At 57.6% G+C, this 11,867-nt stretch overlaps 1 protein-coding gene across 2 annotated transcripts; it reads right to left on the reverse strand.

Moving 5' to 3' along the window:
* Positions 1 to 1,280: 1,280 nt before the first annotated feature.
* Positions 1,281 to 7,277, reverse strand: PPIF (peptidylprolyl isomerase F). 2 transcript variants are annotated; one of them, XM_036438090.2, is made up of 6 exons: positions 6,962 to 7,251; positions 5,589 to 5,619; positions 5,008 to 5,096; positions 3,948 to 4,044; positions 3,402 to 3,477; positions 1,281 to 2,221 (listed from the first exon to the last, which is right to left on the reverse strand). In XM_036438090.2, the coding sequence occupies exons 1-6, from the start codon at positions 7,151 to 7,153 to the stop codon at positions 2,086 to 2,088; spliced, it is 621 nt and encodes a 206-aa protein (XP_036293983.1). In that variant the 5' UTR covers positions 7,154 to 7,251; the 3' UTR covers positions 1,281 to 2,085. The 2 variants fall into 2 exon arrangements, with proteins under 2 accessions (XP_036293983.1, XP_045437642.1); XM_045581686.1 differs by lacking the exons at positions 1,281 to 2,221; positions 3,402 to 3,477; positions 3,948 to 4,044; positions 5,008 to 5,096 and adding an exon at positions 5,106 to 5,461 and having other exon boundaries at positions 5,506 to 5,619; positions 6,962 to 7,277.
* Positions 7,278 to 11,867: the final 4,590 nt, after the last annotated feature.

Consider the following 11,867-nt stretch of genomic DNA (forward strand, 5'->3'; position numbering starts at 1 on the left):
ATGTCTGAGAAAAATGTGATTCCAGGTATTTACACACGTGTTCACACGGCACCACATGATTGATTTCTGAGAGCATGTGCATGACTCACTGCCCGTTCATGCCTAAGGTACCTCACGCCAGCAGTGCGTCAGTGTCCTCCTTGTGTGCTACTTAGGCTTCTGCTCATATAAGACAAGGCCCCGGTTCCTATGCTGGGAATGGAGCTGTGTAAATGGCCCCATTTTCAGGAAACTGTTCAGGAAATCCCTGCACACTGGCCCTGTCCCCATACATCAGACTCCCCTGGATGGACACACCACACACCAAGACTACCTCGGAAATCAAAACGCACCAGCAGGTCACACCTCAAGGGTGGGGCACTCCTCAAACTTGTCAACAGCTCCTCTGCCTCCCTAGTCCCCGGGGGTCAAGGGGAAACTGCAGGGACTGAAGCTGTGACCTCAGATGTGTGTGACCTGAGGACGGAGGCCTGTGCTTTCTGAAAAGCCTCAGACAGAACCTGCCTCGGGGCTGAGGACCCCTAAGGCTCTCATTGTTTAAAAACTGCTGGGTGGGCTGAGCTCCCAACCGACTGACTTCATGGAAACACTCCATGACACCACATGACACAATCCAGCCATGACTCCATGGACTGTGTCAACATGTGACGCCACAAAACCCGACTCACAGCCCCATCTGCCCAGTGACCCAATCCAGCCGCTGACCTCAAAATGACTATCAGGACATGTGACCACACATAATCTGAAACAGGCAATTCCTTTCACACTATGAATAAAAGGTGATTATTCCACTGTGTGGACTGTGCCACAGCTGGCTGATGAGGGATGCTTAGTCTTCCTCTTACCCCCTGGCCTGCCTCCCCTGTGGATTCAGAAACACCTAGAAGCTATTCCAAATGTAAATGGCACGTCTCAGAGAGTGGAGTCCATGCCTAACCTTAGATGACTGAGCCTTCTCCTCTAAAATCCTGACACACGGAAGTATCGTCCTTGCTAAGATGTGCCACGCTCTGCGTGCATCCATGGGACCCTCACCGGTGGTTAGCGCTCCTGTTTCTGTGAGCTGAGGAGAAGTGAGGCTGTCACCAAGGGCGGCTGGCATGCTGGGTGGAAGCAGTGCTCCTGGAAAGGCTGTGGGTGCTGAACTCTGAGCCCATTCCTTCACCTGTGAGAGGAGGGCAGTAACACCCTCGTGGTGGCTGGGATGACTGACACCATGGAAACGCCCTCAGCACAGCAGCAGACACAGGGTAACTCAGTAAAGGCGGCTCACACACCAGTCTTTATAGAAAATAGGGTTTATTTTTCACATTTAAGGAGAACACAAATATATGTCCCTGAAGTCTACTATACACATAATCAGTAGAATCAAATTACTGATTAAATTATTAAATAGACAAACCAAAGCCCACCAGGAAATACACTTTCTCCCAGAGCCCACAGCACTCGTGGGCCGTTTCTAGTTTGCACCCAGGGGTTCACATCGGCTAGGCTCAGCTCGCAATGGCCTGGTTCCCAGGTTCATCTGCTTCCGCCCCACAGACTCTCCTCAGGAACAGCAGCAGGCCGCCAGGACTCACAGGGGCTGGGCCAGGCCTGGGCCATGAGACCCTTCTGAGAAGCCCTGCCTGCGTTCCAGAGGCCACCTCACAGCATGGAGTAGTTAGTGTCACAGCTTCATCTCCAAGTAGTCGTGTTAACTAAATTATTCCTGTTAGGAAGGTATCATTACAGACATTCACAGCCTTTTTTTGCATCTGGCTTTCCCCCTTGGTCAAGGAAAAGGCAGAAATCAGAACCCATCACCACCACCCCAGTGTCCAAGGCACACGTGTACTTGGGCTAGTCAAGTGATGAGTAGTGACATGATGTCCACAACGGGGGCCCAGACAGGGTCCTGAAGGGCGGGCACTGAGGAAGCAGCCTGGGGGCCCAGGGAGCTCAGACGTCCGAGATGCCTCCTCCTCCAAGCACATGGCGATGGAGCAAGCACGCCATGTGCGGGGCCTCCACCGGAGCCAGAGGCAGCCACCTGGTGCATTAGCACCCAGGTGCAGCTGCTGCAGGCCCAGCACGGCCACAGGGTTAGCTCAACTGGCCGCAGTCCGTGATGACAATCTTCTTGGACGTCTTCCCGCTCTTGGAGCCATAGGATTCTATTTTCTTCACCACATCCATGCCCTCTTTGACGTGGCCGAACACAACATGTTTGCCATCCAGCCTGTGAGGACAAGTGGACAGAAGCAAGAACAATGCAATGTCAGCCAACATCACGGTCACCTGCTCATGGCACTATCTACCAGAAACAGCCATTCTGAAAGGGGCGCACACTGAGAAGGGGGAGCTGCTCCCCATCGCTCCCGGTATTAACCAGCCTTGCCGAGTCCCTGAGGACAGCCAAGGATGCCTCCCTCCAGGGCCCCACATGTGTGACCGGCCTGGTATCCTCACCCAGGAAGACGGAGTTATTCTTGCTCTGCTCAGAATATTGAGCCACTCGGAAGGAATAAAAGGTCTGTGTAAATGGGACTATTTTAAGTCATGAGGTGACAGCCAAGGTAACAAGTGTGTGAGACTGAGTCCTGAGCAGTCCTCAACCTGACAGAGTTCCGAGAATCCAAAGAGCAGCTTTGTCCAGCGCCAGCAGGGCCACGGCCACTCAGCCACGGGCAGAACCTCAGAGCCCAGTGAGGGTTGACAGCGGAGCCACGAGCAGGCGGAGCCAGCCACCTCCTGCCCAGCCGACAACCAGGCCCTTCTGGCTTGGAGGCTGGAGACAACTAGGATCTACCCTCACCCAGGTCTCCCCAAAGTCCTCAGAAATGTAAGTCTTAGCCCCTGGCCAGCTGTTGTCCCCTCCACCCCAGGTGCCCCAAAGCTGGAACACAAGGATCTTTGGCAGAGAAATGCATCCCTTGCTGGGAAGACTCCCTAAAATCCATAGGCACGTGGGAAAAGGGGCTCCAAGGGGCTGGGCTGCCTGCAGGTCTCTGCTCATGCCTGATGAAAATGGGGTGACACCCACACGTCTACCACAGCGGTTCCCCACGGCCCAAATGAGCCTGGGGAACAGCAGCATACCCCGGGCAAGCGGGGACGGCTTCTAGGACAGGTCATGTTGGGGTCCGATATGTTCCGCAGCACTTCCTGAATGTACTTTTTATGTGTGTGCAAAACACACCGAGAAAATTCCAGCTGACTGCAAGAGCTGCAAAAACCACCCACATTCTCCCTCAATCCTCTCAGGAACTTCCTCTTTCTCTCAAACAGATGCACAGCCCCGGGAGGGCAACTGTCCCAGAGCAGACAGTCCAGCCCCAAACCACCTTCCTCCCAAAGCACACAGCCCCTCCTCCACTGCCAGGCTGCCCCCATGCTTGGGGCCAGGAACGGGAACTCACCAGTCGGTCTTGATGGTGCAGATGAAGAACTGGGAGCCGTTGGTGTTGGGGCCTGCGTTTGCCATGGACAGGACACCTGAGAAACAGGCAGGGGTGAGCCTCGCTGCCCCGGGAAGCATCTCACCTGGATGTCACTCCAAAGAGCAGATGGCTCAAACGACATAAGGACACCTGAGCCAGAGGAGGACCAGGCCCGGAGGACGAGCAGCTCCGGCCGCCTCCAACGGAAGCAGAGGGCTGGGAAGCTCTCAGGTAGAGCCAGGCAGGACCCACTGACTCCAGGCTTCTCACCAAGCACCTTGGGTCTTAGAGACGACACAATGCTGGGGTTTGGCTAGAAGGCCCTCGCCCTTACCAAGTTCCCAAAGGATAGTTGGTTTTTAAATGGAGAGCTCAGAAGGCAAACCCAGCCAACTGAGCACTGAAGGAAGGCGTGCGATCGGACAGAGCTGTCAGGGTCACACTGCAGCCTCCAGGCCTGCCAGGCACGGCAGAGGCTGGGTCAGAGCTTGGGCACTCGGACCAGGGAACGTGGCCCCCACTCACCTGGCCCCACGTGCTTCAGAGTGAAGTTCTCATCGGGAAAGCGGCTTCCGTAGATGGACTTGCCCCCTGTGCCGTTGTGGTTGGTGAAGTCGCCAGCCTGTAGCACAGAGCACCTTCTGAGTGGCTGCCAGATGGCAGGGGGACACTGCTGCAGTGCTGGGAGCCCTCGCTCACCAGAGACCCCCCCTCCCCGAAACCCACCCATCAGGCCCACCCGCTGGAAGCCTTAGGCAAAGGGGTCAAAAACATCCAATTATATAAGGACTGACAAAATAATAAGGAAAATAAGCAAAAGTAAAATAAGCTTCGATAATTCTAACAATAACTATCCCGATCTCCGAATGACTCACTTTTTGTCTGACCCTCCAAGGATTTAACAACCAAGGACAAGATTCTAACTGACCCAGACTTTTCTACCCACAACTCTTAGAGGATAAGCAGGGAGGTGTCCAGGGGCCAGACCTCAGGTCTGGAATGTGGAGAGCGGCAGCTGGCACAGAGCCAGTTCCCATGCTGAGCCCCTCCCTGTCCCGGTCTTAACGTGGCTCCCCGGTGCCTTTGCAGGGACAGGCCCCCTCCTCAGGGCTTGCTGCCATTTTCCTGAGAGGGGCGTCTTCTCAGGTCACAGGGGTAACCTGGCCAGCCCAGCTGAAGCATCACGCTCCTGTTCGTGCTCTCCCTCCCTCCTCTTCCTCTTCCTCTTCCCCCATGCCCCGGCTTGTGACACACAGGGCACCTCAGACTGTACACACTAGTCCTCTAAGCCTCAAGATCCACCTCCCACGCACGTCCATACCCAATGTCAGTGCTCCCTCCACAGGCCCAACTTTCCCAACCAGCAGGGCAGGGCCACCTGCCACTTGCCCTGTTGCTTAACTTCTGGGGCAGGAGGGGCCGTGGCAGCACAGACAGGGTGAGGCCAGGAAGAGTAATTCCAGTTGCCTTCTACTCGGAACTTTCCAAGCACCAGGCACATGCTCCCCATCACCTCTCAGAACACTGCTGTGCAGTGGCCCCCGTTGCCCCTCCCAGAGGAGGACCTGAGCCGCTGCCCCAGTACCTGGCACATGAAGGACGGAATCACTCTGTGAAACGTGCAGCCCTTGTAGCCGAAGCCCTTCTCCCCGGTACACAGGGCCCGGAAGTTCTCTGAGGGCGCAAGGGAGAGGCAGGTCAGCAGGCCAGGCCTCAGCTCAGCCCCAAGGGTGGCACTTCTTCCAGCCAGCATCCCCTCGAACCCCCCCACCCTCCAGCCCCCCAGGCAAGCAGGGCATTGAAGACCCTAGCCCGCCCCAAGTCTGCTCTGGCTGTGACCTGGGACATGCCATCTCCCTCTCTGATCTCAGTGGCAGCAAACAATCCTCACTGTTCCAGCACCAGGCCAGCGGGGTAGGGAGTTCAAGGTTGTGAGCCACCAGCCTGTCACACCAGACACCACCAGGAAGTTGTCCCAGGGAAACGTACACGTGCCCTCTATTGATACTGGTCAGGTGGCAGGGCCAACACTGAGCTCCCACAGGGAAAGCAGGCGGCCCCAGGGGCACAGTGGCTGAGCCACACACGGAACTCCCGTCTGATCCCGGGCCTGCTTGCCCAGACCCCTCCTGGCAGCCCACCCCCCTGGCCTTGCCCCTCGCTTACCTGCTGTCTTTGGGACGACATCTGCCTTCAGCTGTAAGGAGAGAGGAGGGATGAGAGAAGATGGTTAGTCCTGAGGCAGGTGAAGGAAGGAACCTCTCACACCCAACCTCCACAGAGGCCGGGGAGACTGAGAAATCAACACGTGCCATTCCATTCCTGTTACTCCCGGTGCCGGGTAGGAGGCAGCCTAGCAACTATCATTTCTGCCAGCTGCTTCCTGAATCCAAGGCGGGGAGGTGGCAGTCTCTGTTTCCTAATGTGTCCGGAGAGACCACAGGGCCACCCGGGCTTACAGCTGGGCCCAAAGCATCAGCCTCAGGGCCCAGGAGGAGCCAGTCCACGCTTCTCAATGCGCAGATGGGAAACTGAGGCTCGGAGAGAGGCAAGAGGGGTGGGAAAAAGGAGAGGGTGGAGCCCCAGCCAAGCGGGTCTCCTTGTCCCCCAGCTTCAAAAGACACCGAGAAAGTAAACGGGAGCAGGAACGGTGATCTCCATGTTCCAGCAGAGAAAGCTGAGGCTTCTCTGAGCCCCCTTTGCTCAAAATAGGGCCAAGCTTGAAGGTCACACGGAGCTTCTGCTACCTGCCCGCTATTACCTTCAGGTCTTTGCTTCTTGCTTTCATTTTTTAAAAAAGGGCCCAAAGAGTCAGGAGCAGGAACTGGCTGGAAGGGCGGCTGGGGGTGGAACTGGGCTCCAGGCACACTGCCCAGACTCAGCATCGGGGTCTGCCTGGTGGCTGGAGCCCGCCGCCTGCCCAGCCCCGCAGCCCCACAGCCCCACAGCCCCGCACCACGCGCGGGCGGTGCTCCTAACCACCTCACTCATTCCCCAGAGCCTGGCGGGGAGCCCGCAGACGGGGCCCCTGGCCGAGAAGCCCAAGCACAGGGGTGGCGGGTGTCCAAAGAGCCCGGAGGCCCGGGAGCCCGAAGGCAGGCCGGGTGGGGGCGGGGCCAGCCCAGCTCGCCCGGGGCAAAGGCCGCCACGTGCGCGCCCGGGCCGGCCCCCCGCGCCATGAGGATCCGGACCCCAGTTACCCACCTCGCAGTTCTGGTCCAGGTTCCGATACGGAGCGGCCGGGGAACCCCTCCCCTCCCCCCGGGCGGACTAGTGGGCCGAGCCCTCACAGGCTACAACCTGACCTTGAGCTCTCCCGTCCACACATACCCTCCCCCCCTCCGGACTCCACTTCTCCAAAGTTCCCGGATGAGAGCGGAGGCCGATCCGATGTCCCTTCCCAGAGGTGGGGAAACTGAGGCCAGAGCCCGGGAGGGGGAGGCCAGGGCGCCCCGAGAGCCGGGCACAGCGCCGGTCCGGGGCGCAGGGCTCCCTGAGGACACCCCCCCGCAGTGCGGCACGGTCCGGTCCGGCCTCACCTCCAGCACCACGCGGCCGAGCGGCTGCCCGTCGGCGCCCACGTCCAGGTACACCAGCGGGTTCCCGGCGGCGGCGGAGGGGTCGCGGGCGCCGCCGCCGCTGCAGGTGCGGGCCGCCAGGAGGCGCAGCGGCGAGGAGCGCGGGACCGGGCGCAGGCGGAGCAGGCGGGAGCCGCAGCGCAGCGCCAGCATAGCGACGCGGGTCGGTGGGGTCGGGTCGGGATGTTCCCGCTGCAAACGGAGGAAACGGCCGCGAAGGTCACACGCAACCGGGAGGTATAATCCCCACGCCGCTGCGCGCTGCCTTTATTGGTCCCGCAAGCTCGTGGCCCCGCCCCCGTCCCGCCCCCGATCCGCCCCCTCTTGGTCTGTCGACGGGCGACCCCTGCCGGCTTCTGTGGGAAATGCAGCCGACTGGTGTGCTTCACCCATGCCAGAGACCTGAGGACAGGTAAGACCTCTCAAAAAGGGGACCAGTTCCATTTTGTGAGGGTCCCAATAGATTAACTTTAAAAAGAGAACAAATGTTATTATAAAACGTGGTTAAAAAGAATAAAAAAAGAAAATTAAAAAAAGTGGTTAACTCCAAAATATGAGCATCTGTATGTTTTTATCTGACTGTAACAAATGTCTACATTTGTGTAGGGCGTCCCCCTTCTCTGCCCCCCTCCGCCTCCATAGGCCCTGCAGACATAGACCAAGAAAAATAGTGGCACTGAGAGTCAGTCAAAGGAAGGTGGGGTGAGAGGCCGATAGAGTGAGAAGTGGCAGGAGGAGACAGCTCCCATGGTGACCAAGAGGCTGGTCCTGCCCGCACATGCTTCTAGAGGTCAGATCTTCCTGCAAAACTGGAACATGTTTTCTGCGCTTCCTGCGTCTCGCCCATCCCTCTCTGTCTCACAGCAGCACCCAAGTTCATAACTTTCCCCCTGGGTCTGAGGTCTCAGGGTCTTTGTACATTGCCTCTTTATCCTCTGCCCCTTCCCACCCCCACTCGCCCCAAAACGAACCTCTTGTGGACTGCACAGGGGTCACTGCATAGGGAGTGCAGGGAAAAGTGAAAAAGCAAGACAGGAAGAGACAGGGAACTGGGTGGAACTGCCGGTGGCAGGATTGACCCCACATGCTGAGGTGGACTTCACAGAGGCCTGGGAGGCATGGGAGGCCCACAGCAAGTGCTTAACAGGCCAGGGGCCTAGGAGAGCCTCTGTACCCTCCAGGTGGGAAACTGGGGTCCGGAGAGAGGAAAGCACTGTCCAGGGTTTGAAGAAACCCTGCAGTCCCCGCCACCAGCCTGCACCAGTCCTCTCAGATCGCTCTGGGCCTCCGTTTCTCTCTGAAGAATGAGAATAAGGGTGTGATGATAATCCTGCCTTTTCCCGATCTGTTCCAGGGATAAAGTGAGTGAGAGGAATCTGTCACCTGTTAAGGACTATGCCGCCAGGGATGGGCAGAGTCTACACAGTCTCTGCTCAGGGCTTGGGGCTCAGACAGCAATGGGGCTCCGTTGCAGGGGCTCAGAAGCCTGAGGGGCCGGAGACGAGGGTGGGAGCCAGATTTGGAGGCAGGTGGACTTGAGCGGGACCAACTCTGGGCTTTCCTGCCAGACGGAACCAACTCCTGGGAATGGGTTGGGCAGCAAAATGCTGACCTGAGCAACGTCATGAGGGCAGAGCAGAGTGTCCTAGCCGTGTGAGAATGCCAGTTCGGGCCTTTTATGGAGGTCCGCAGTCCCCTTTCTGTATTCCTGGTCGAGGAGGACTCAGTCACTCGGTGAAGCCCCAGCTCTCCGGGGCAGCTCAGGATGGGGCCTCACTCTTTCCTGGGAAATGCCTCTCCCTTTCTCACAATTGTGACCTGAAGGGGGAGCCCGCTGACTCCCTGCCCCACTGGGTCCCCCAGTTCATCTCCCAGGTTACCCCGTATCAGGGCCTACTGTAAATGTGAAAGAGGAAGAGAGGAATCACCCCACGCATCCGTTTCAGGCCCTCAGCTCACCCGCCCTCGTGGTACCGCTTGTCAAGCTGTTCCTGGAGGCCGCAGTTTATCCCCATCCACTGAAGCATGAGCAGCCCTACCTGGGGAGAGCTGCCTTCGTTCACTTGGAATCTGTCTGACTCCACGATCAGGTATGTCAAGGCCTTCTCCCTTGTCACTGAGGAGCTGCTTATTTGGTGAGAAAGGCAAGGGAAACAAGCCTTGAATAGGCAGCACAGCAAGACAGAAGCCGAGGAAATAGCCAGGGGGCTGTGGAACACAGGAACGGGAGATAGCTGCTTAGGGGATCACATTTGAGGGGCAGAGACACAAAGATGTGAAGAGGAGGGCAATGAGTCAAAACCAGCCCAGAGCCAGGGGAGATCAGGGCACTTTTAAGCAAAAGCTGTGACATTGACCGTGAGCTGAAAGGCTTAGAAGGGGGTGAGGTGGGGGAAACACAGGGGACCCTGGAGGCCAGGCTGAGGTCTGACGTTGCTGGATAGCTAGAACTGGTGATCCATTGACGGTGCGATGTCTCCCCCCACCCCACCCCCACCCCCACCCCCGGTCCCCAGCACCTGGACCGAGGACTGGCTTCTTTCACTCGTGCTACTCCTTCCACCATCTTCAGAAACCCAAGCATCACCATTACCTTCTTCCAAAGAGGAGAGTTTCCCTCCCCCACAGGCTCAGCGGTGTGGCCAGCTCTTGCTGACTGGGTTCAGTGGCATCAGGAAGAGGCACGGTGCCTGGGCTGAGCCATCAACTGAAAATGCCCAGCCCTGGGGACCGTGGCCCAGGTGGACAGGCAGGTCTCAGCACTCACCTGGCTCTGTGTCATCCTCAGAAACAGCAGTTTCTCCATTACTCAGCCCCAGTGGCTTCTTAGCCAGGGTGCTGCTAATCCAGGGGTTTCGTCACCCGTGGGTCCTGGAACACCAGTCCTTAGCCCTCACAGAGCCAATGCTTAAATGTTAGGAACCAATTATAAATGAAATTAAACACCGAATGAACCAGAAACAACATCTCTACAACTTGGGGGTGGTGGTGGTGGGGCTCTGGGCCAGTAGTTTGAAAGCTCTGGTCTGCACTGTGCACAGGAGAGAACCAGGGCTGAGGGACAGGGCATTGCCCACAGTCGCTTGACCAGAAGTACTGGGACTACGGTCACATTCCTCTCCACTCTTGCAAGACTCACTCAGCAGACATGTCTTCAGAGCACCTACTGTGCACCAGGCTGAGCTTTGCCACGGGGCTACAGAAAGACAAAGGCAGGGAAGGGCGGTTACAGTGCCACGTGATGACCGGTGTCGAGCCTCTCCCAGGTGCCCACGTGTGGCAGGAGCAGATGCTGTGGTTGTCCTGGGCTGTGGTGTTCTGTGTCCTGGAGAGCCTTCCAGGAGGGGCTAAGGGGTGGGCACAGGCGGGGTTTTCATGAATGTCATTGCCAGTGTCAGTCGCTGGGACTGTGTGCCGGAGGTGGGAGAAGCCTTGGACTTCATCTCTTGGCTCCATTTGAGGGGCGTGGGGGTCCAGGAGGACATCTGTCATGGGCAGTTGACAAGGACCCCAGAAGAGGATCCCATTGGATGGCTGCACTCTCTGGGTGTCCCCCACGGCACTCCCAGCCTTCACGAAGTCAGTGTGAATGCATCAGCCTCTCTCTGCTGGCTTCCAGGAACCACATGGGGCTGGGCAGAGCATGCTCTGAGTCGAGCACAGGGGAGGCAGGGAGAGGCAGCAGGAGACTAACACACTTCTATGGAGCACCCACTCTGTCAAGCTTCGCGCTAGATTTGTGCTAGATTTGCTGGAGAGTGAGATCAACCTGGCCCCTGATTTCAGAGCTTACAGTAAAGCAAATTACTCATTGCAAGCAGGTCAAATGCGAAAATCTTAACAGCTGTGCGCATTCCTAACCTAAGCACAGTGCTGAGGGCTTCACCTTCATTCAGTCATGGAATACCCACAACCATTCCACGAGGGAGAGACTGTTAGCTCCCGAGATAATTAACTCCATGTTCGGATGAGGAAACTGGGGCTCCCACAGGCTGATGGGGTCCCAGGCTGAGCGTTGGTAAGCAGAAGCACTGCGATGGAGCTCCGCCCTGCCTGCCCCTCGCTCTCCCTCCCACCACTGCTGCTGAGGTCCCCGGGGGCTCGGGAATCAGAGGCTGAGGCCCAGGTTTCCTGGGAAAGGTGTGCCTGTGAGAGACAGGAGGGGAGCGGGACGCAAGGACAGTCCAGACTTCCACGCAGATCTGCCCAGGCCTGGGCCCCCCCAGAGGGAGCTCCCGGCAGAAGGAGCTCCTCTGGGGCTGAAATGGCCAGGCCTTCCCCTCCCCACTGCACGCAGTCACAGGGGCTGTCCGAGGAGGTGGCCTCCAGGCTCACTCCCCGCCAGACCCAGATTCTTTCCCAAACAGAGAGCCCGGGGTGCCCCCATGCTGCCAGCTGGATTATCAAGCCTGCTCCTCTCTGGTCCCTCTGCCCAAACTGCTTCTGGATGATCATTCTTTTTTTTTTTTTTTTTTTTTTTTTTTAATATATTTTATTGATTTTGTACAGAGAGGAAGGGAGAGAGATAGAGAGTCAGAAATATCGATGAGAGAGAGTCATCGATCAGCTGCCTCTTGCACACCCTCTACTGGGGATGTGCCCGCAACCAAGGTACATGCCCTTGACTGGAATCGAACCTGGGACCTTTCAGTCCCCAAGCCGACGCTCTATCCATTGAGCCAAACCGGTCCCGGCTGGATGATCATTCTAAAACGAACACCGCTCCCCTGTGAAATCCAGTGACAAGGCCCGCCTCCTGCGGGATGAGGAGAGATTCCTGAGTTGACCATCAAGGCCTCTACCTCCCACCTGACACCTTCCACCGCTGCAGCGACCACAGTGGGACAGGGGCTCTGAGTCAACGGCT

The sequence above is a fragment of the Pipistrellus kuhlii genome, unplaced genomic scaffold (assembly GCF_014108245.1).
Source record: "Pipistrellus kuhlii isolate mPipKuh1 unplaced genomic scaffold, mPipKuh1.p scaffold_m20_p_15, whole genome shotgun sequence".
NCBI lineage: Eukaryota > Metazoa > Chordata > Mammalia > Chiroptera > Vespertilionidae > Pipistrellus > Pipistrellus kuhlii.